Raw genomic sequence first — 24,789 nt, 5'->3', positions numbered from 1 at the left:
TTACCTCAAACACACATTCTGAAACTGAAATCCATCATGGACGTGCAGAAGGAAGAAGGAACACTACCGCAGGTCTTTCCCTCCATCAGCCATCAGACTCTTTAACAGCAGCATCTCTGGCTGATGTGAATGTGCAATAATCATTTATTTATTTATTCTTCAGCTCACTTTACTCATATTACTGTATTTTTCTTTTTGTAGTAATGTCCTCTTGTTTTAAAGGGGTACATAGTGTCAATAATAATGAATGTTATTAATATTGTTTTTTTATCCTGCTTTCCTACTATTGCTTATTTTTATTTTTTCTATGTATGCCTATCATGCCCCGGCCTCTGTTGCCTGCTGTAACATGTAAATAAAAAGTCTTATCTTGAAATGGTGCCTTGACTTGATGAACTGAGGCCTGATATGTGCTACAGGTCTCGTTTGTTAAACTATAAAAAAAGGTTTTGAATCTGGGTTTTGCATATTCAAGATAACCTGAATCCTGTAGCATTTCCTTGGATGTATCCCGGTCACACGAGAGATAACAAAGTCAGCACTGAGGGCCTCTGGGAGAAAAACCTTTCATGCATCATGAGACACTAGCAGGAATGTGGAGAGAAATGTGGGGGAAAAATGCTTTTCGCCAGCATGGAAACTCCATGACGATAACAAAGCAGTGAGCAGGAAGACCGGAGCCGCTGCTGGTGCTCGTAGTTTATCACTGACAGCAGCAAACGCCCTGCTCCTCCGGTGGTCTGTGAATACAAACATCCACACTGAGTTCCCTTCATCAGGCCTTCCTGCTGCCTCCCGTGCACAACAGTCGCTCATTAGCTTATTGCATTATTACATGCCATTTCCCTCCGAAGACTTTATAGTCTATTTAACCGCATTAAAGCCAAAGAAGGGATTTTTCAAGATGACAGTGGTAATCTTGTAACGCTGGAGATGTCTCAGCACTGTGCAGCTCCGGTGAGCCTGTAGGAAGCCTTTGGTCTTTTTCACTCAGCACAGATGAAACATGCTGGAATTATCATCTCACTGATGGATGATTGTGTGATTAGGAGCTGCAAACCTTTTGTGATTAATCCGTCACTCAGAGGAGGGGAAAGTTCTGCCGTTCACTCAGATGTCTTCATGCTAGAATTCAGTGGAAGTCTATGTGCTCCACAATACGGGAACAAAGTGTGTGAAGCGGTGAAACAGCTTTGGCCCCCGTGTTTGTTTATCCCAACAAACATGTTTAGCTCCAAGCATGTGTGTGTGTGTGAGTGAGTGTGAGTGCATCAGCGTGGCATGAGAAAATGGAGGAAGAGCGGATGAAGAGCAGATGGGGGAACAAAATACTTGCTCTAAAGAGCCCATGTGACATCATGAAAAGGCAGACAGGAGGACAAAGGTCTCATAGTCACCCAAACAGCACCCAGTCAGTGGCTGCTCTGCCTCCCCTCTGCAGGCTGCAGGCTGGGTAACCTCACAGGGGCAGGATGTGGGGCAGGCTCGCCTCCAGCGCTGCTCAGCCTCTCTAAAGGATGGGGATCCCCCGTAAGCTCCGCGAGCTTCCTGCCAGGCTTTGTGTTGGTTTATGGGGGTTGCAAAATAGGGGGCAGGTATGCTGCTAATAACAATGGAACAGACTGAGCTTACGCTTCCTCTCACCCTGCCATAAAGTGGAGCGAGACAGACGCCGTCAGACGCTACGAACTGTTTGGGAAACACATTATTTTGCTCCCTCTGGCTCGGTATCAGTGTGACTGTGTGTGGATGAGAGGATGTAAAGTGTACGTGTGGGTGTTTCTGAGCTGGTGAGAAGTTGAGGCATAAAAATAACTCAAGTCTGGAAATAGATCATCAGGTGACTTTGTTTCCCCAAGATAACCAAAGTATTAATGACGCAAACCAAAAGGGAAAAAATACAACAGGGGCAGGAGGAAACTAAAACTCAGCGCTATGACCACCCCCAATCAAATCCAACTTTATTTATAAAGCACATTTAACAGCAACAGCTTGTAATCACACGTACATCAACGGTGCCTCTCATTCAGTGAGACCGCAGCATTAACGTCCTGGATTTAGAACTGTTAAGTTGTTGGGTTCCTCTGAATTAAAGAGTTTGGTCTGTCCTGCTGACCTACAACCTTTGTACTGAATATTGGTGCTATAAAGGAGTAAAGAATGGTGTCTGGAAGCGTGAAAATGATGCAGAAGGTTTCTGCACACTCAGATCGATGCAGTGAATCCCTGTGATTGCTGAGCGTACACTTTATCAGACACACACGAAGGTCTGCTCTGAGTGTGCGGAAACCTGTGCGAAAGAGACGGCCCCCCCCTCTTCAGGTCCTCTCACTCAGTCAGTCCATGTGCTGTAGATGAATCACCCACTGTTTTAAGGAAAGATTCCAGAAATGTCTTTGAGTGTTGGATTGTTGTTGAGACAAACTAGATGTCACCTCTGGCTTCAGGTGGAGAAGAAGTGGTTCTACATTCACCTCCTCAGCCCGAGCTCCTCTGGTGGGTTGAGGAGACGTGCTCGTGAGCTGTGGGCCCCGCAGTCGGCTGTGGCTTCAGGGGAGGTGTGATGGAGGACGTGGACCTGGGGGGGGCAGTGATTGGGTCATGTGGTTCGGGAACAGCTGATCCCGGTGCATTCCACGGCTGCTTAGCGCGAGGCCTCGTGCCTGCGCGTCTCATAAGCACTCAGACCACCAACACACACAGCCGACAAACGAGGGCCTCATGCATGATTTACACACCCTGCCGTGGATGTAACGGACGTGAGAGACCCATGGGTGCAAACACATCACAACTGAGCCTGGAGCAGCCTGAGTGTCGGTGATTGTGTGAAATGAAATGAACCAATAAACACATATATTAATTCATGGCTTGTTTTCAGGGTTTTCATCACTTTGAGGCGTCTCACGATGTTTTCCTTCATTTCCTGCAGCTGCACTCACTTATTTCCTCACAAACTGTGGATGACGATGAAATCAAGTTCAGCTGCTGTCGGCAACATTCAATCCAGCACGAAGAGGAGCAGGGAACCTTTCACAGAGTCTGAAGGTCACATTTACGAACCAGCTAAGAAAATGCACTGACTTTTATTTTATGTAACGAGAGTGAAACCATTTGGAAATCTGGTCCAAGAACACAAAGCTGCTGTGAAATTCAATCAGTCAAAGTGACCTCCGGAGCTGCTCTGAGCAGATGTTGGACTCTGTCTCAGCTTTCTAACACCACAGGCTTTCAGACGTTTTTAGAAATCAGCTTGTGGACATTTGGAAAGCAGCTCCAGCCACTAGAGGGCGACAAACCTTTAGGATGAAAAGCTGAAGCGCTGCAGCGTGTCTGCTTCATCTCCACTCAATTTACAGCCTGAACATTTGAAATAAGAAAGTGCAGCAGAGGGCCGCTGGGATCAGTCTGAGCCACTGGAGCTCATCACAGGAACAAACTCAATAGTAGCAGGAAACATAATTCATCTTAACTGGCCTGAGACCAGTCCGATAGGAAACTTCTTCACTGACACACCAGACTAAACATGTTAGGGCGGCCGTGGGGGGGTTCAAACTGAGTTTAATATCACAAATTACACAACCAGCAGCACAGAGCCATCATTTATTAGTTTTCTCTTTGCTCTTTGACAGCACGGCCATCTTCCTGTCTCCAATCCCAACTCAAGGTTCACTTACTGGCTTTTTTTTTTTTTGCTTTCATGTCAGTGCTGAGTTGTAACTGCGTGCTCTTCCTTGGACTCCATGTTCACTCAGACATGGTTTATTTTCCCTCGTGGCTTTGCAGCCAGATGGGACTTCTCCCCGCTGAGGAGTCACGGTCCTGAGCGGCTGTTTTAATAATTAAATCACCCTTTAACTGTGTGTTGGCCTTCTCCACCAGCTGACCCTGTGAGCCTGTCAGATACTTCTACATGCGCCTGTGTTTATTACCACTCTCCACTGAAGGTCTGATGTGGAGAAATCTTAGTTGTCTTCAGATTAGTTGGTAATTAAAGCAGCTTTTATCAGTAACTTCACCATTTATCACATGACAGCGTGACGTCACAGTGATCATGTGACAGTGATGAACACAGAATCATCAGCTTCACTCTGCAGCTCTGTCAGTCAGCAGAGCGAAGAGTGAACCAGGAGATTAAAGCTCAACATTAACCAGGACTTCACATCAGGCCTGCAGGTTTTAGAGGGTTCCTGCTCCAACACACCTGATTCTGATGATGAGCGTGTCATCAGGTCTCTGAGGGCAAACACACGTCTGAATCAGGTGAGTTAGAAGTGTGTAAACCCTGCAGGGCTGAAGACACTTTTATACTGCTCCATACAAACATCTCCTACTTAGAATAAATGAGCACTAAAACTTCAATTTACCGAGAAGTTAATTATGTATTCTAACATATTTGCTAAGGACAATGAATTGAACAGAGCCAGTGGAATATAAACTAAAAAAGGCGTCATGGGGAGACAAAGAGGAGACCATCTGTGTCTTTATGTACACTTTTTTATTGCCAGGCAGGATTGACAGAGCCAGACTACTTCTTGGTCTCCTCCTCCTTGGACAAGGTCTTGATGATCTCCTCCTTCTTGGCCTGGAGGCGCTCCTCTCTGCGCTTGCGGGCCTCCTTCGTCTTGGAGCGACGAGCCTCGGCCTGGTCGCTGTCGGGAGAAACACGTCTTTAATATCGACTGACAGAAAACCTTTTTAAAGAACACACTGTTGCCCGGGTGTGACTGTTCGTTGCAGCCTCTGAACAAACCACAGCTGAATTCTGGGTGGGAACTTACGCCAGGAGCTTCTTGCGAGCCTTGTCTGCCTTCAGCTTGTGAATGTGCTCCATAAGGATGCGCTTATTCTTGAACACATTACCCTTGGCCCTCAGGTAGAGGCTGTGGTACCTACGAGACAAGCAAGGGAGGGGGGCATTAAAACAATACCAGAATACACAAACAGCAATTCAGAGGCACCAGATGTATTCTTAGGTCTGGTTAGTGTAAAGCACGACTAGAAATGATCAGAACGAAGGTTTCACAGGTCAGAAAACCAGCTGCATTAAAAACACAAGCTTACATATAAAAGAAATCCTGGAAACTTCCAGCAGCAGCTAAGACAGTTTTTAGAGTGTGTGTGTGTGTGTGTGTGTGTGTGTGTGTGTGTGCGGCTGCAGACGTCCTGGACCTACATGTGCCTGTCGATCTTCTTGGACTCCCTGTAGCGACGCAGCAGACGACGCAGGATCCTCATGCGGCGCATCCATGACAGCTTCTCAGGCATACGGGCGTTGGCTGTACCCTTCCTCTTACCTGGGAACGAGTAAAAAGGGGATTATGAAGGCACGTCGCCCTCCACCACCCAGGTATCAGCCCGTCTAATCACTCTGAACTTACCCACTCCCATGTGTCTTCCCTTGCGGCGTGCCAGTGTGTTCTTGCGGCAGCGGGCGCGGGAGTGGACCGTAACGGGTTTGCGAATGATAAGACCATCCTTCACCAGTTTACGGATCTGCTGGCCTGAACACAGAAGGAACCAAGTCAGTAAACCAGCTGTTCACACTTTATGTCTCTTTAGCTTTACTTTATGTCAGCTGCTGCACACACCATCCATCCATCCATCCCTCTGTCCAACCTCCACCCAACAGAAAGCCTCCCCCCTGAGCCTGGGTCTGTTCCAGGGTTCTTCCCGTTAAAGGGGAGTTCTTCCTCCACTGTTTCCTAATATAATATATGATGCTGCTCATGTGGGAACTCTTGAATCCTTCATGTTGTATTCCTGAATTACAGAGTTTGGTGAACTGGTGCTGTATAGATAAAGATTGATGACACGTTCAAACACGATGATCCATTCCACAACTTTACTAAAGGCACTAATGACATTTCTGCACCTTCCTGTGCATCTACTGCATTATAGTGTCACTGTCACTGCACATATTACAGCTAGCGTTATCACTGTATGTGATTTAACCTTGTGTTTGTACTCGTTTCTCTTTGGGGGTTATTACAGCCTGTGTGTGTATATAACTTATTTAACTTGGGTTTAGGACTCTGAAACTTCTTCTTCTACCATCATCAGGGGACTTTAACTTCTACTGCATCTGATTGAACCTACTCCCAGAGCCCTGAACACACTGAGGGCTGCAGAGTCCAGCAGGAGTCCATCACAGGTTTGATCCCTCTCATTCACTAAGAATCACAGCATCACTCCTGGCTGATGCACAGCTGGTCTAAAGGGGCAGTGCCACCATTCTCTCTGCAGGACTTTGCTGATCTACTTACGGGAGTTAGCGTTGGCGATCTCATTGGTCTCGTTGGGATCCAGCCAGACCTTCTTCTTCCCGCAGCGCAGGACGCTGGAGGCCAGCCTCTTCTGGAGCCTGAGCATGCTACGGGACACACACACACACACGACCCGGTTAAACACCCGGCAACAAGCGGGCCACCAGAGGCTTCTTCACAGAGGTAACGTTACTGAGCTGGAGCTTCTCTTTGAGGACTTGTGGTGAGCTGTTAGCAGCAGAGCTAACAGCAGAGCTAACAGCTCACCACAACATGGCCTCTCCGTCGGCTACAGCGTGTCACACTAAGTCACGTTAAAATGGGTGTTTTTGGTTTGGGGGTGAGGTTTAAACATCACATATCGATGAGGGGGGGACTCAGACGTCTTTCTGAGGTGATTTGAGGTTAACAGATGTGCAATTTAATAGTTAAATTGTGAGTTTTGTGTTGCCATCGAGGGCGATCCTACCTCATGGCTGCTACTTCAGTAGGAAAAGGAAGGCTGGAGAGACGGTGCCGGGAGCTACCATTTTAGAGGAGAGTCCATCTGTGTTAGCTCGGTGTTAGCCCGCAGCTCGGCGGACATTAGCAACAGCAAACACGTCCCGCGGGGATAAGATTAAATCTTAACTAAAGAGTGACATGATGTGAAATGATACAGATAAAGGTTATCTTCAGTTTATTTAAAAAGTTTAATCAACGAAACCCCTCCTCGTAAAATAATGGTACTGACTAGTGTTTTGCAATGCATTGTGGGTATGGTACTATTTGAGTGCATTCTGCTGGTTGACCACATGGGGGCGGTGATGGGACCAGAAACATGAATTTATGCGCTTTTCTGAATATTTGAGGTGTTTTTAATCTTTAATTTGCAAACTGAAGACCAGAATTTCAAATTATAACTTAAAACTTTAACACTTTAGCAGTTTTTTTGAGTAATTACTCGACGTGAAGCTGTCAAAACCTTCAATCATCTCTACAGATAGAGTTCACAATTAAAGGAATAAATAAAATACCATGTGGAATCATTAGAGCAGAGGTTTATCATCTTAGAGAAGTTACTGGGTGTTTAGCCTGGTTAAACATAGCAGCACTGTCTTTGTTGTTTCTATTTCTTCTCCAATAGATTGTGCCCAGAGGGTCTTTGTCTGTTTGTAAAGGACTTCCTGCAGCCTAAAAGCATGAAAAACCATTTACAGAACAGATCACAGTCGTCCTTCTGGCGCAGACGATTCCACAGCACAGAAAAAAAAACAGTGAATTTAACTCAGAATAAAAAGTTCCTGTTTTATTGTACAAAAGTATCCTCACAGCATCGAACCTTGAAGTTATTCACTGTGAAATTCAGCCTCTTAAAGGTGTGAAAGTCTCCTAATAAATAATTAACAGAGTAAAGTTAACAGTAACAAGTCTGGCGGGAAGCTGATATAAAATATGAAGCTGCTAAAAAGTTAAAAAAAAACTTTTTCAGGATCAGAAGATTCAGTTTGAGTCGCTGCTGCTAACATGAAATAGGGATTAATGGGCCTCGACAACAGCTGACTGGTCCTTTATCATCATGTATGTTGAACCACACATCAGAGGTCACCATTTGATTTATTGATCCATGATAGAAACGTGCACACCGTCAGGCTCAGTGGGATGGAGGTTCAGGTGAGCGAGCTGCTCGTGTCTCTCAGAGTTTAGCTCATCAGAAACAGCAGCTGATTACTCCTGTCAGGACGTCGCACCCAAAACCAATCATCTAAATCTGTAACGCTGAATCCACACGGCTGCCGCACGGTTCGTCCTCCTGCCCTCAGACCCACATGTTCAGGGCTGAGAAGGTTTTCAGGCTGCAGGACGAGAGAGGCCTCGTCTCTGAACTGTGCTGCACTGAAACAGCATCTTTCAGTCGGGATGAAGGTCAAAGGTGCTGAGCTGAGCAGCAGCTGGTTCAGGATCAGGATCAGGATCAGGATCAGGATCAGGATCAGAGGGGTGCAGGCAGACTGAGGGAAAGACCTCACAGTCTAACTGACACTTGTTTTTAACATGTAACATGATTCTTTGTGTCACATGTCTTGTTTTCATGTTTTTTGTGTGTGTGGACTCGAGGAAGAATAAGAATAAATAAAGAAATAAAAGAATAAATAGAGAAATAAAAGAATTAATATAAGAATAAATAAAGAAATAAAAGAATAAATATGAGAATAAATAAAGAAATAAAAGAATAAATAAAGAAATAAAAGAATGAATAAAGAAATAAAAGAAGAAAAAAAGAATGAATAAAGAAATAAAAGAAGAAATAAAAGAATAAATAAAGAAATAAAACAATAAATAAAGAAATAAAAGAATGAATAAAGAAATAAAAGAATAAATAAAAGCTGTTCAGTCAGATGATGGTGATCAGGTTTGTCTCTGAATGAGTGAAGCTTCAGGTGGAGAAGTGGCTCCCTGGAGCTCTGGGGGTCTGGGGGGTCTGGGGGGGTCTGGGGGGTCTGGGGGGGTCTGGGGGGCCCGGGGGGCTGGGGCCTCCTCCGGCCCTGCTACTCCCTCACAGGTCGGTAAGTGAAGGTGGGGGTGGGGTGAGCGGGTGAGCGGGGCGTGGATCTCGGCTCCCAGCTGGAGTCTGTGGAGCGCTCAGTGAAGGAGGACACCACCAAACAGGAAGTAGGAGGCAGCTGCCTTCAGAATAAAAGTATGGGACTTTAAACGAGCTGTAACCTTTTATGTTACTGTTTGACACCATGAAGACTCATAATATTTATATGTAATTATACACACATGCATACATGCATAATATAATATAATATAATATAATTTAACACAAAATATTTGTTGTGTTCATTCACTGCATCGATCAACGTGCAGAAAACACGCTGTTTAGATTTGGCACCTTTTATGATGTCATAAGGGGATCTGTTGACCATGTGACCTCCTCCAACCGTCACATGACCAGGAACACTTTTTTCCCCACAGACTCTTGTTGTGAAAGAGACACCTGTAGATCAGAGGAGACATTTTATTGTGAAATGATTCGTTTCACCGTCAGAATTTGATCCATTTGGTCTGATAACATTTGGAAAGTCTTCAAGAGCCTCAGGACTAGATGATTTTATCTCAGTTCAAGTTAGCGGAGGGCTAACCAGCAGGGCAGACCTGAGGCCCCAGGCCTCCAGGCGCTTTTACACCCAGGAAGTGGAACTTGTTTTTGGCTTTATGTGCTTTCATGAGAATGACTGGAGCCTCCAGGTCTGAGTCCAGGTCTGTTTATACATCCACGAGTCCACCTCGCTGCCCGCCGTCGTTACCCCTCACTAACAGCAGCTCCTGAAACATGAAGATCGAAGGCAAAAGCGAAGCAGCAGATTGTTTCCGGCTGAAACAGCTGCAGCAGCCACGTCTGACGGAGAAAAACAACGTGTTTTAGATCCAAGTATGAACTTTAAAAGGAGCAGAATATGGGGCTTTTATTTTGAAAGCAGTGACCGGACGTGGTGTGGGCTCAGCTCGCGGACTTGACGCAGCGAGCGCGCCTGGTGCGCCACTTTGTGCCGCTATAGGCTGAAGGGAGGCAGCTGTTGCCATCATATCAGCAGCCAGCTCGGATCCATCAGCGGCTTCACCCCCCCGCCCTCGTCCCCCCCCCGGAGACAAAAAGAGGAAGATGAGAGTGTCCCCCCCCCCGAAAACACGCCACTGAAGATAGATCTGAAAAAGTTAAATCAATGGTACAGAAAAGTAGTATGTCCAGGACGCCTTCGACCTCAACCCAGGAGATCCAGATGGACATGTTCGACCACCATCCTCACACACAGGTAAGACCGGGAGGGGAGGTGGGGGGGGCACAGGAGGACCAGCCGCGGTTTATTGTGGGGGGGCTTTTTATTAGCAGGAAGCGGCTCCACTTGTGAGGATTAACAGGTTGTTCGGCTGGAGAGTCGATTCATGTGATCAGAACCTCGAGCTGGAGCCGCGAGGAGGAAGCAGGAGGGTCCGAGGCTCCGGATCTCTGCCGGGAGGTGTTTGGGCTCTATTTTCTCCCTCCGCCCGCTGATATTGGTTTTAATGACCCCCCCTATCCACATGTGTGTGTGTGTGTGTGTGTGTGTGTGTGTGTGTGTGAGGATGTGATGTAACGCTTGTTTTCACGCTGTCCGTTTATTGGGGAAAAAAAACCAAAAAAAAAACCACAAGCCTTTGATCAATTAATCAGTAATTAATGGACGTGATGCGTTCAAGTTGGGTTCGGAATCAGGGAGACAGGCCAAGTGTGTGAGGAGGCTGCTGTCTGATGTTAGCAGCAGATAAATGATGATCTGACTGTGCTGGAAACAGGCTGCTGACATGATGGTGGTGATGATGGTGGTGGTGATGATGATGATGATGATGATGTGGGCATGTTGAGTCAGAACAGTTAAAATGGATGAAAACCCTCCGATGAGGATATCTAGAACAAACACACCCACGCTGAGCTCAGTCATTGTCTCTCTGGAGAAGAGAAAGAAGAGAAAAAAAAAAAAAAAAACACCTCTTTACAGAAAACCAACGCTTCAAAAACCTCCCCAAGTCCTGCTCCGTCCTCTGCCCCCCCCCCATCAGCTCCTTCACCCCCCCCTCAGCTCCTCTTCCTCCTCCCTCCTCCTCCATCCACCATCTCCATCCTGCTCCCACCATCTCACCTCATCCTGTCTGTTTTTAGAAGTCAGATCTTTATCGGTGGTGGCGAGGAACAGATGGACCCCCCCTCCTCGTGCCAGGCAGCGGGGGATGGTGTGTGTGTGTGTGTGTGTGTGTGTGTGTGTGTGTGTGTGTGTGTGATCAATTAGATATAAAGTTCATGCAGGCCTGCAGCAGGTCACTGTGGTGTGTGTATTTATATCTCTGCTGTGGAGAAACCGGCAGCGAGCCGCCTTTCTTAATATCCTGAAGGAGGCCTGAGCGCCGCACCACAGAAGAAGAAGAGACGAGCTGTGGGACAACAGCCGGTCCTGATCCGGCGCCTCAGATTAAACATCAGGTGTGCTGACCGCCGTCAGGCTGCACGTCAGCGGTCAGAGTGACACACACACACACACACACACACACACACACACACACACACCATGTAATTATACACTTAATCTGGGAGGATGTTTACCAACAGGAAGCCTCCCCTCCCTACTTCCTCTGGCATTTCCCTGCTGACAGGAACTCGCCCCATCATGGCTCCAATCGTAGAGACCCCTTCAAACACACACACACACACACACACACACACCCAGATAACTCCCCTGTTTCTACCCATGATCCTCTCTGTCCACACCCTGATGTCTGAGTGACTGGTAGGTAGTAAAAGTGTTGGAACTGGTCCAGTAGATCACCTCAGCCAGCAGTCACCAAACGGGCTGCAACATGATCCATTGGGATAACTGCACCTGATCACAGTAGGTCCACTAAAAGAGCTTGTTTGATCCACTGACAGGCTCAGAGTGTTATTCTAAGTGTGTGACAGCATCATGGAAAGGATCCCTACAGAGAGAGACCTGGAAGATCCTTTTGGTTTAACCACAAACAGCACACACACCAGACTACATTCACTAAAACAGGGATTTAAGCTCTCAGGACACAGGAGCTGCTGGTCACTGATTGTTGATAAAGGTGGACGAAGCGTCTCCACTTCCTCCCACGGTACATGAATGAAATGAGAATATCTGGGCGGATATGGCTGCTGCCATCTTGTGTTGCTGACGTCATTTGGAGCGGTCGGGGGCCGCGGCTGCAGTCACTGCTGTGCACACTCCTTTTTAAAGCTTCAAATTAAATCAAAACCAAATGAGCACTCGAACAAACATCTGCATAATAGCCCCTACCAGAAATGACAGAAACCATCTTTCTATCCAGTCTGTGGCTGGTCTACCGGTGCCTCCACCAGTTAGTCTGTTTGTATTGTTGTGTGTTACACAAATGTGTTGTTGGATCTGGACTAAACCTTGAAAACACCAAAGAGGCAGCAGCTCCTGTGTGAAATCAGTGAATGTAGCCGCTTACTTACTTAACACGAAGGTGAAGCAGAAAATGATTCATTTAAAGGGTCCGTTGTCAGCAGCCGGAGCCACTTCCTGGTTCAGCTGTGACGCAGTGGACGATGTCTGTGTGACCGGGCCGAGTTCACCTCAGGTCGTTTGGCCACGTTGCACCCTGAGGTCTTAACGAAGATGGTGACAAAGATCACGTTTCCACCTGACTGCTCTCATCGCTCCTGTTCATGCTGGCCATGAAAAGATCCCTCGCCAAAGCTTTTTCAATACAAGAAACACGGGACAACATCTAAAGTTTTGTGCAAGAATAGTGAAAAGTTCACCTGCAGCTCATGTGAGGCTCCAGCTGTCTGAGTTAAGAGGATGTATTCTCCAACAATTCCTCTCTGCACACACACACCAGACTACATTCACAAAAACAGGGATTTTACCTCACAAGAACACAGGAGCTGCTGGTCTAGTTGCTGTGACTATGGATCCAAACTAATGTGTTAAAACACCAATCTAACTCTTTAAAACACACATGTCCCACAAAAACACAAACAAACTATTTGATCAAGGCAGTGGTAGACCAGCAGCTCCTGTGTTCTGTTCTCTAAAATCCCTGTTTTAGTGAATGTAGTCTGGTGTGTGTGCAGAGAGCAATATAACGGCTGTTTGTGGTTAAACCAAAAGGATCTTCCAGGTCTCTCTCTGTAGGGATCCTTTCCATGATGCTGTCACACACTTAGAATAACACTCTGAGCCTGTCAGTGGATCAAACAAGCTCTTTTAGTGGATCTACTGTGATCAGGTGCAGTTGTCCCAAAGGATCACGTTGCAGCCATTGTCATGTAGACACCAAAATATGTAAAAATAAGACTCAAATTAAAAAAAAATCCAGGAAGTATCCTTCAATATGAGGTGTAGAAGCACAATCCCCTGGTCAGACATCATTATCTAGACTGATTAATGGGGTAGAAAATGCTACGATAAACCTCAGAAATGGTCACAGAAAGTGTGAATATCTGAACGGCATCAGAATGAGACATCAATTAGCTCCACTATCATCAGCAGCACACACAGCATTTCTAAATGCTTCTCCAGTCCGTGTAGGTGGGAACATTCTCCCGCAGTGATATCATGCTCTATCTTTCATTGTATTCGTCTCATCTAAGCTCCAAGCAGTTGCCATCCACATCTCCTCTCATGTATCATCACCCCAAGTTTAACGTCTGCAGCGCGGTGACTGTCGGCAGCACGCCGAGCCTGGGGGGGGGGGGGGGGGGGGGGCGGGAACGTGTTGTGTTTGTGTTACAGGACGTTTGAACACAGTGGGTTTTAACATTCGTGGTGTAGCAGGTCGTGTTGTCTGGTTGTTCAGTGTTTTAGGTGTTTACAGGCAGAATGAGGGACGAGCGTGAACACAACAGCAGCACTTTGTTTGTATTCACCCCAGAGCTACAACTAACCATCGTTCTCGTCATCAACTAATCGATCGGTTGTTCTCTTCGTTAATCGATCGGTTGTTTGGGCCCTCAGATGCTGAAAAGTGTCCATCAGTGCCTCCTGAAGCCTAAAGGGACGTCCTCAAACGTCTCATTTTGTCCACAACTCAAAGGTTCAGATTCAGTTTACCGTCACAGAGGAGGAAATGTCAAACCACCGAATCGGTCAACTGTTAACCTCTAATCAGTTCATGTTGTAGCTCTAATGAACTTGTTTCTCTGTAAAGTCGTCAGTGTTTAATGTCTAGAATCATCTAGAAAACATCTTTTCTGACTTCTGACTTTCACTGACGGATTTTGAAACCTGACTGTTGTTCATAATCTGTTTCAGAGACACTTTTCGACACCCGTGTTCCTTTTTACCAGCAGTTTGTGTTGTGAAATCTCAGATCCAACACAAGTCGAAGCCACCGATCAGTTATCGATCGGTTTAACCCGCGCGACAGATCTCTGATACTGGAGTTTCCAGCCAGCACCTGAACTCACCACCTGAGCGCCTCACAGCAGAGGTTTGGTGGAGATGAAGAGACTGTTTAATAGTTTCTGGTTTCATCACTGTCCTGAAACCATAACTGAGCAAAACATTTAACTGCTGAATGCTTAAGTTGTTTATCAAGAATATTCTCTGGTTCCAGCTTCTTCTGCTTCATATCTCTGTGAGCTCTGTATCCGTGCTCTTCTTCTTTTACTAGATTTTACGTTAATATCTTAAACACGATGATCCTTCCATCTTTTCCCACTGAAACAAGATGTGACAGGATAAAAGAGGCTTCAGGGGGCATCGAACCAGAGACCAAATGCTCCACCACTGAGCTACACCCCCTGAGTCACACCTGGGCACACAGGTGTGACTCAGGGGGTGTAGAGGAGGTATCTGTGTGTGTGTGTGTGTGTGTGTGTGTGTGTGTGTGTGTGTGTGTGTGTGTGTGTGTGTGTGTGTGTGTGTGTGTGTGTGTGTTCTTGTTAGATGGGGAACTCGCCCACATTCAGCATGTGAATCTTCTCTGGTTGTTTCTGAAGAAGCAGCTCTTTTTTTTTTTTTTTTCCACATTGGACGACTGACACACACTCTCACACACACACACACACACACACACACACACACACACACATCCTCAGCCTCCTGATTGCCAGCAAATGTGATTAGTCTGCATCCTGTAACCATGGCGACGAGGGCAGGGTGGGCCCGTAATGTGATGTGTGGCCTCTGCCCAACCCGGATAGGCCGTTTGCCAGGGGTCTGCCAATCAGATTACAGGCTCCCAGTTTGCACCAGAACACGAGTGATGGAGGAGTGGTGGAGGAGTGATGGAGGAGTGATGGAGGAGTGGTGGAGGAGTGGTGGTGGAAGAGTGATGGAGGAGTGGTGGAAGAGTGATGGAGGAGTGGTGGAGGAGTGGAGGAGTGATGTAGGAGTGGTGGAGGAGTGATGGAGGAGTGGTGGAGGAGTGGTGGAGGAGTGATGTAGGAGTGGTGGAGGAGTGATGGAGGAGTGGTGGAGGAGTGATGGAGGAGTGGTGGAGGAGTGGAGGAGTGATGGAGGAGTGGTGGAGGAGTGATGGAGGAGGAGTGGTGGAAGAGTGATGGAGGAGTGGTGGAGGAGTGGTGGAGGAGGAGTGGTGGAAGAGTGATGGAGGAGTGATGGAGGAGTGGTGGAGGAGTGATGGAGGAGTGATGGAGGAGTGGAGGAGGAGTGGTGGAGGAGTGGAGGAGGAGTGGTGGAGGAGTGGTGGAGGAGTGGTGGAGGAGTGGTGGAGGAGTGATGGAGGAGTGATGGAGGCTGTTCGTGGACTTCCTCGGCTGGCCGCCGCTCCAGCTGATGCTTCTCCTCGTCCACCTGACGGGAGCTTCTACAGATGTTGTGCCAAATGCTAACAGCTGTCCTGCTCCACAGAAACATCAGCTAAAGACAGATTATTATGGAGCAAACTAATTAAACTTGTTTTTTCCTGTTATCCCCCCCCCCCCCCCCCCCCCACCCCCCCCCCCACCACCACCACCACCACCACCACCACCACCACCACCCCCACCACCCCTCCTCTGCCCCCCGACCTCTCTGTTTTCAGGGAAAGTACGCCAAGAGGAAGAGCCGATTTAAGCGCTCCGATGGAAGCACCTCCTCTGACACCACCTCCAACAGCTTTGTCCGACAGGTAACATCTCACCTTAATCCCTCCTGCAGAGCGCTAATCCAGGCGCCACACTCACACTGACCGCTTTCTTCAGTTTACTTTAATCTCATGAAAGTTTAATGAAGTCAGACTTTTAATTCTGTGGGTTCAGCAGCTTCGTGTCAGCGTCTGCACCCCACAGGAGCTGCTCAGTTATCATGAATAAACTGTTACATGGACAAAATGTGTAAATCTGAGGATTTTTAATTTCTTGGATCAAACAATGAATCAAATTAAACATGAAAATAATCATAAACCAACAGTTTACTATTATATATGACAAAGAAAAGCACTAATTCTATAATGAATATATAAATATAATAGTTTATATGTACATACTTTGCTCGATACATCACATCCATCGATCGATCTGAAAGAATAAAATCACCTTGATTGGATTCTAATCATTTTGTGGTTTGTGCAGAATCAGTTCAGCTGAGTTTGTTCCTGCAGACAGAAAGATAACTGAGATGTAACAAATATCAGACCAGGTTTATAATTCTGAAGGGAAACCTTTAAAACAGAAACTTGACCTCACTGTTGAGCTGAAGAGCTTTTATTTGCCTCAAACTGTTGTCACCTTGTCAGTTTTCACCCTGGTTTTCCTTCCGTGCAGCACATCTTGTGTTGGCGCTCTGTTCTCTCGTCTTTAAGCGACTGTGTGACATCAGCAGAGACTCCTGCTGTGATTATCGGTCCCCAGGTGTTAGACTCACCCCCACGCTGCTCCCCTCCGACCTCAGGCTCCGCCCCCGCCCAGAGATGCAGATGCATTGATTGGCCGGGCGGAGAAGCGCCTGTGTTCAGATGTGAACATGTCCTCTCCTGGGGGGGTTAGGAGGCAGGGGTAAGGCATCACACGCCGGCGACCTGCGCAGCAGTCCTGTCTGGACATGACATTTCTCAAAGCGACGCCGTGCGGCAGCTAAATGAACCCCCGTTTTCTGTCTGACCTCTTCATTTGTGAGAGGAAATGATTTGCCCTGCGCTGAATGACATTTACCCGCTGGTGATGCTGGAGGAAAAAAACAAAAAGAATCCCGTGGCTGGCTGCGAACACAGGGAGCTGAACTCTCCTGTGGTTTCTAAAGGTTAGCCGAATCCTCGCCTACACACACCACCCTTCCCTCCGCCTCGTCCTTCATTAACTCGGAGACTCTGCCCGCCGAAGGCCCACGTGCACCCGGGCCTGCAGGTTAGGCGGCATTCATAACGTCTCACACCGCAGGAGGAGCTCAGTGCCTGAAGTGAGGATGATGTATCGCTGAATGAGATAAATATCCTCCCCCGTCTCATGCTATCGCACGGCTTCACTCATCAGAACGGTTAACGTGCTGCACATCATCCAAAAGCTGTTGAATATATGAAGCATCTCTGAGTGTTTCTACACGTCTTCTGAAGCCGTGTTAGGACTGAGAAAACTGTCTTTAATGGCAGAAACAGAAGCATGCAGGCGCCTTTTTTTAGCCTCCCCATGAACAACTCAAAGCAGAGCCCTGTATAGGCTCCACAGTCTCACACACACCTACGCAAGTGCACACTCGCTCACCACACACACACACACACACACACACACACACACACACACACACACACACACAAATACACGAGAGCCACAATCAGCCAACGGTAAAGCTGGCTGGTACACTCAGCCTGGTTTCCATGGCAACCAGGCCACTGAATCTCCCTCCGTGTGCATGCACAGTGGGATGGAGAGACGGAGGAGAGGGTGTGTGTGTGTGTGTGTGTGTGTGTGTGTGTGTGTGTGTGGAGGGGGGGGGGGGTGAGCCTACATGTTGGTGCTGCTGGTTTTGTGTGTCGAGTGCAACAAAAACACGCTCCGTCTTCAGGTGTGCGAGGACACACAGAGACCGTCTGCTGCTGCTAAGATGTCTGCTGTTGTTCCTGGAATCTGTGGAGGAAGGAGGAATTAATTGATCTCTGAACTAGAAGACGCAGCTCTAAAATCAGATCAGATGAACTGTGTCTTCAGACCACAGCAGGACCTGAGGACTGAGACTCATTGAGACTAGAACTGAAAACGTGAACTAAAGATTAATGATAAGTTGGTGTTGACCAGCTTCCTTTTCTCTGTGACGTCCTGTTTTAAAATGCACTTACAGGGAGGGTGTCGGCTCCTGCTCCCCAGCTCAGGGTCCCCAGCCTGCCTCCACTGGCAGCGCTCACAAAGAGCATCCATGTTCTTCACCCTCCTTCTCCTGAGCCTGTTTAACTCTCACCAAATGCTTTAAGCAGCCGAGTTAAACCGACACAGACTGACTTCCGTCACCAGCTGCAGTCCAGGTTTCTCTGCGCTGCTCTTCTTGGTTTTGAAGGGTTTCGGTGCTGGAGGGAGACCAGCAGGCCTTCTGACACATGACTCCCAGCCGGTGGGTCAGCTGACAGGCGTTGTCACCGGCTACCACCACGGGAGGGGACGAGCCCCTCTCACTGTGTCAGAGGTCGCCCTCTAGTGGACACTCTGGGCCCCCCAGCGCCCGTCCAACCACACCTATCTGCCCCACTGTGGGGGTCGACCCACGGCCTTAAAGCAGCGACTGTTCAGCAGATTCTCCAAACGCTGTAACAGTCAAGCGCCTGTTGCTTCAAAGATCACTGAGCTTCATGTCCTCAGTTCACTGACACCCCCCCCCCCTAATTTTTCACCATCCCTCATATCCGTATTAATCCCTCGTCTGATACCCTTTTCCGGGAGACAAAGAGACAGAGAGACGGAGAGGGGGGGTCGGGAAGAATGAGATCAGGACAGAGGCCGAGAGGAATGAAGCAAAGAGAAAGAGAGACGGGGGGGGGGGGTTTCCCAGGGCACTGCCCCAGCCCTCTCCCACGTCAGCGGGGGCATTGAATGGCTGACGGCTGCATACCAAACCTCCTTCTGGGTCTCAGTGTGTTCGTGTCCCTGTTTCTGCCCGGCCAGGGCTAAATATATTTCCCCAGTTTGCAAATGTAGCACAAGTCCTGCAACCCGACCCCCCGGCCAGCCCCAGCTCCCTTCCTCTACACAGGGTTCACGTTCCTCGGGGTTGTGGGTGGGTGGGTGGGTGAGAAGGGGTTGGAGGTTAAGAGAGCGCTCTTCTGGTTTCACACATACTCTTCACTCTTTTCTGGCGTTCGCTCTTATCACACACACACACACACACACACACACACACACACACACACACTCATGTTCACTTCTGCACTTGTCACACCAACAGTCAGACACTCACACTAGTTACCACGACCTCTCTCTCTCTCTCACACACACTCACACACACTCTCACACACACATATACATAGACATAACTCTGAGGACTGCGGCGGTGCCCCCTTGGTTTGCCGTGGTGTGGCGAGCGTGGCAAACGAGGCATGGAGCGGACCGAGCGGATTCAGAGGCCCCTTATGGTAAGAAGATCAACCTGCCGGCTGACTGGAGTGGAGGCAGCTTGTGTGTGAGATTCTGTGTGGACGTGGATCGAGTCTGGACACGTTTGCTCTCAGATATGACGGGAAAGCGAAGCAGAGTCCCGGCAGCGCTGGTCTGCAGCTCTCTGCGCTCCCCCTCTCCTCGGTGTCAGTCCATTTTGGGCCGGGCCACAGCTGCTGGAGAGGCGCTGTGTTTTTAATTAGACTTCCAGGCCCTCCGCTCGCCCCTGCTGCTATGTGCTCTCCCTGCCTGGCCACTGTGGCCATTTCAGGGGGCTTCTTTCACCACCAGCACCCCCCCGTTCAGGACCGGCCTGGGCCACATCTGAACTGTCCTTGTTGTTGCATGAGGCCGTTTCACTATTTCTATAATTACTTTCATTTTACTGTCAGTGGAGATGTGAGGGTGGCTGCAGTAGTTTTAACTGATTAGTTGAATCTGTCGCTTGTTTTCCAGCTGAAGCTTCTTCTGTAACATGTGAGAAAAGAATAGAAAGTATTCAGTGTGCTCTACACTAACAGCTGAAAACTGTTTTTAGTGACATAAAACTAATCCTCACACTTGAGAAGCTGGAATCAGTGAATCCTCTGTGGATCGATGGACTGATCAGTGAGCGATTCCCAAAGTACACAAACAGAGTTCATTTTGTCTGATGTAATCAATGACAACTGAACCCAGTTTGCTGCCTCGATTACTGATTTCATTACTTCATATCAGGCCGGTTATATCCTCCATTAATCGTTCAGTCAATAAAAAGAGATTTTCCCAGAATCCAAAGTGGCGTCTGCAGGTCTCCTGTTTAGTTTAAGACGCTGGAACCACAAAAGAGTGGACAACTAACCTTAAAAACTACTGAGATTAATTACAGAATGATTCTAGATTATAGATTAACCTTTTTTTAATCATCTCAGCCCGACTTTATCTCTGATTTCACGTCTTCTGGAGCAGTTCTGACCACGGCTGGCGTTACTGGACTAAACAAGTCTGTAGAATCCAGTATCGGGTGTCAGAGGTTGGCAGGGAGTCCTGCTCTTTCAGATGTCAGTGGATCTAAATGGCAAAAGGTGATATTCTAGTGGCCTCGGTGAGGAAGCTGCTGTGTTTCCCTGAATGACAAAAGAGAATACGATGAAGAAAGAATCATAAATACACTTATTGGGGGGGTTTGACGACAGGAACATCTTGTTGCTGGAGTTCCTCTGCTGCCTGTTGGTGAAAATGGGGATTTCTGATTTCTGAGTTCAGCCTCATGACTCATCTTTCTAGTCGTCTCCGCTCCGTCCAGCTGGTTGCCATGACGCTGCAGTGATAGAAAAAAAAAAAGGAATGTGGCCATTTGCAGCCACCAGCTTCAGACAGACAGACAGACAGACAGACAGACAGACAGGCAGACAGACAGTCACCCCCCTACCTGTCCCCGCTGAGCTGATCTCACCCTGGATGTGAACACACACACCAGCGCTGAAGCTCCACTGGATGCAGAGAGATGAGATGAGATGAGATGAGATGTGTGAGGAGACTCAAACAGGAAAAGGATATTTAATATTCTCGCTTCTCTTTCATTTTCTTATGTGACGCCATCTGAGCTGATAAGCGTGAGGATATTTTTATCTGGTCCGTCGTCCGATACCATCGGAGTGTGTCGGCTCTCAGATAGCGGTCCCGTCTTTGACTGGACCTGCTGCTGCCACGCCGCTGCAGATGAACATCTCTGACCTGCAGCCTGTTATCAGTGGTGAGAACAGGGAGACACAGAGGGGATCATTTCCTGATGAAACGTGTTCAGTTTTCATTCCCTGGAGGTTCAGTCTGCTCACAATCATTGTCATGGAGCTTTATGTGCTTCACAGCTGCTCAGTGTTTTACAAAAGGAGCCTCTGCGTCAGAAGAAACCCTGTTTGCTCATTTCCCTGCTGTAGGGTGACTCTTTTCATCCCTCATCATTCAAAGCATGATGGCCCGCCCCCCCTCTCTGCCGTGTTGCTCTATTTCCCCCTCCATTTATTCTGTATCACCGCTAAGAGTCGGTTCATTCTCAGGATAATTACTGAGCCTTGTGCACCTCTCTTGTGTTTTACGCTTCCTGCCGTGTGACACTGCAGGACAGTTTGGACTCTACCAACTACGGCCTGGGCCCCCCCCCCACAGGCCGTAGAGTTTAGTTTGATGTCCGCCTCACTGACCACCTGTTGAAAAGCTTTAATTCAGTTTCCTCTCGTGGTATTTTATTTACTATTGATTCCTTCACCTGGTCTCCACCTCCTCCCCCCTGATGCAGCTCCCACTGCTCTGTAATGAGCTGCAGGGACGGTTACTATGACACTGTCGGGGTCTCTAGACTGACGCTGCCAATAGGAGAGCTGCTCCGCCATCAGGTGGCCTGCAGCTATTTTCATCTGGAGCTGAATGTGAAGTGAAGCAAGCAGCTAAATTGGAGACACAACCCACTGACATGAGAGGAGGAGGAGGAGGAGGAGGAGGAGGAGGAGGAAGGAGAGGGGAAAAGGTGGAGGAGAGGCTCTCGGGGTGAGAGGGAGAAGGCAGAGACGTTACTGGACAACTTTCTGTTCTATGAAGTTCTGACTTTGGTGTCAGCGCTCATGAATCTGTCTCGGTGTCATCGTTCCCCGACACACTGCTGGTTGTGTGACGTGATTCAACTGGATGAGTGACTCTCTCTCTCACACACACACACACACACACACACACAGCTGTCCCTCCCACTCTTTCTCGCTCTACATTTTGCTGCATCACCGCCCTCTGGTAGCAGAGTTGTTTCAGACGTCATGTTCCACTAAAACACTCCCGCAGGTTCCCCATCAGGGCTCGTTAACCTCCGCTCACTCGGTGCTCCGTGTTGGGACGCACCAGGTTTAGCAGAAGTGGGGGCGGCTGTTATTCTCCTCATTAGATGCTGCACGCCACTCACAGGATCGTTCCTCCTGCTCGAGTGGGATGCAGGCGCAGAGTAAATGAAACAGGAAGTGGGGATGGCTTGTGGATGCCCGAGGGCGCCCCGTCGCCCCGGCAACAGGGAGTGTCCACGTTTGGTCTGCTGTTGCCAAGTCACAGAGCTCCTCGCTGCGACAGGTGGCCGAGCTAGAGTCAACATTTGTGTTTGTTTCATTTTAAATCATAAAGAGACGGAGGAGGATCGTTAATCACAGATAGATGCACGTGCAAACACGCCAACACGCCTCACACACGCTTCACATGTGACCCGTTTCTCTCTCTGCATGTATTAGACCTTCAGGTCAAAAACAAAAAAACACTTCCCTTTGAAATGCTCTTGGTGTCTTACTTTTACATTTGTCGACAGCGGCAGATGGGAATAAAACGAGACAGCTGGGGCATGACTTCACCAGGAGGCCACGAGATCTTTTTCATCTGTAAAACAAGAAGCGTTACGACACGAAACAAACACAAAACAACTCAGACAACAGCAAGAAACCCCGAGTTCACAGCAGGGCTTAAAACCAATCGATCCAGATCATCTTTTTATCCCACACATGAGTCTTTTTTTGTCAAATCCTGGTGCCTACATTACCCACAATGCAACAGTTTGGTCAGAGGTTCGCGTGCTATGCTAGTAGTGGCTAATGTAGCCTGGAGCTGCTGTGATAACTCCACACCCCCACAGTTCTTTTCACTCGAGTCGCATCATTTGAGACCCCAAAAGTCTTTAAACTTTTTTTTTTTAACATGCAGAAGTTCACCCCTCCCCTTTGGTCCCTTTAATGAGCACCGACCGCTGGTGGAGCATCAAATATCAGCTGTTGGCATCAGAAGCTCGGCTTGGTTCTTCGGCCTGTTTACGCTTCTGCTCGTCACGTTTCTTCTCCAGGAAAATGTCACTACTCTGAGATATTTGTAGTCGCCGTGTTGTCTCACTACACATGTGCAGGGAGTTTTTCATCATCCTTACATATGGTGTATGTCATCTTTGCGCATTCTCACCTCTATTTTAAAAGCCCACACCTAGTGACTCACTTCTCCTGCCTGCCACATTCAGCTGTCCGCATTCTTGTCAGCACCTCCCACAAAGCGCCAGGCAGCCTGTCAGCTCAGGGAAAAAATAAAAACAGCAAGAAGAGAACAAGTGGGATTGTTATATAAGTTGAACACTTGAACATTTCAGAAGTTCAGGCTCCCTCCCTCTCTGCACCGCTCTGCTCCACAGTACAGTGGGCCGGCGCCGCGGGCTCACCGGAGGCTCGGGTTTTTATTGTGGTATGAGTGTCTGGATGAGGGTCAGCGGGAGGGAGTCAAGTTACCGTGCATGAGTGGTGGATGTGCTGGAAACTGCAGCCACTTCATGAGAAATGTATCTCCCTCCTGAAACCATCAACAGTCCTCGGGCCGGTTTTCTCTTTTTCGGTCTCTGCTCGACACACCCACACAGCCAACGTGTCCTACCTGTGCTCAAACATTCAACACCTCGGCCTCTCTGCAGCCGCAGTGGAAACGCCGGCCGTTGTTATGCATCCTCTGCACCTCAAATTACACAGAGTCAGCTTTCATGCAATATGAAGGCCAAGGCCCCCTTTGTGTCTATGTAGGTTACACTTCTCAGCACAGTCTGGGCATTTTGACTGCAAACACATCACAGAGGCACGGCCACACGCCTGCTCCTTCAAGTGAATCTGAAAGCAGGACAGCGAGGAAGAGGAGAACATCTGGAACACCTGGAGATGAACAAACAGGTCGTCAGTTCAGACGGCTGACAGTCCAACATGCGTCAGACACTCTGCTCCGTGCTGCACTCGTGTCCCTCCTCACCTTCATGGAATCTCTCGTGTGTTTCAGGGCTCTGCAGACTCGTACACCAGCCGGCCGTCGGACTCGGACGTGTCCCTGGAAGAGGACCCCGAGGCTCTGAGGAAGGAGGCGGACAGACAGGCCCTCGCCACGCTTGAGAAAGCAAAGGTCAGTCGTCCGCCGCGGTATTAGTGCACCTCTAATGTGCCGTCTGTGTCCTGATGTCTGTCTCTCCCCTCGCTGCTCCAGACCAAACCGGTGGCGTTTGCTGTGCGGACTAATGTCGGTTACAACCCGGGCCCCAGTGATGACGTTCCTGTGCAGGGCATGGCCATATCCTTCGAAGCCAAAGACTTCCTGCACATTAAAGAGGTTTGAAACCATTTCAGCTCATTGTTTTTGAGCAGAGAAGTGTGTGTAGTTTAAAGGACAGATGAGAGAAACTGACTCCTGCAGGGTTCAGAGAGAAAAGAACCACTGCCACTGATGCTGGGTGGGAGGCCAGTGAGGGATCATTGAGGGTTGCAATAATGCATTAAAAGCAGCGCTCCGTCCCTCTGAGTCTGTAACTGTTTCACAAACCCGGACCTGAAAGTCCGACACACCTGATCCAGCCGATCAGCTGGTCGGTGTGTTTTTTAACGTCGAGCCATCAGGCGTGAAGTGGTTTATTGTACTTGG

At 48.3% G+C, this 24,789-nt stretch overlaps 2 protein-coding genes across 3 annotated transcripts in view; one reads left to right on the top strand and one right to left on the bottom strand.

The window, feature by feature from the left end:
• Positions 1-4,476: 4,476 nt before the first annotated feature.
• Positions 4,477-6,758, bottom strand: rpl19 (ribosomal protein L19). Its single transcript, XM_070848554.1, has 6 exons — positions 6,733-6,758; positions 6,264-6,370; positions 5,379-5,501; positions 5,174-5,294; positions 4,779-4,889; positions 4,477-4,649 (listed from the first exon to the last, which is right to left on the bottom strand). The coding sequence occupies exons 1-6, from the start codon at positions 6,735-6,737 to the stop codon at positions 4,526-4,528; spliced, it is 591 nt and encodes a 196-aa protein (XP_070704655.1). The 5' UTR covers positions 6,738-6,758; the 3' UTR covers positions 4,477-4,525.
• Positions 6,759-9,950: 3,192 nt separating this feature from the next.
• cacnb1 (calcium channel, voltage-dependent, beta 1 subunit) overlaps positions 9,951-24,789 on the top strand; it is a 27,350-nt gene continuing 12,511 nt past the window's right edge. For both annotated transcript variants that reach the window (XM_070847292.1, XM_070847291.1), the window contains exons 1-4: positions 9,951-10,063; positions 15,819-15,905; positions 24,157-24,276; positions 24,358-24,480. In XM_070847292.1, coding sequence (XP_070703393.1) covers positions 9,974-10,063; positions 15,819-15,905; positions 24,157-24,276; positions 24,358-24,480 — 420 coding nt within the window. In that variant the 5' untranslated portion in view covers positions 9,951-9,973. The remainder of the gene's footprint in view (positions 10,064-15,818; positions 15,906-24,156; positions 24,277-24,357; positions 24,481-24,789) is intronic.

This window comes from Pempheris klunzingeri, chromosome 17 (genome assembly GCF_042242105.1).
Source record: "Pempheris klunzingeri isolate RE-2024b chromosome 17, fPemKlu1.hap1, whole genome shotgun sequence".
NCBI lineage: Eukaryota > Metazoa > Chordata > Actinopteri > Acropomatiformes > Pempheridae > Pempheris > Pempheris klunzingeri.
Note: the sequence above shows the minus strand (reverse complement) of the source record. Positions and strands in the feature narration are given on the sequence as shown.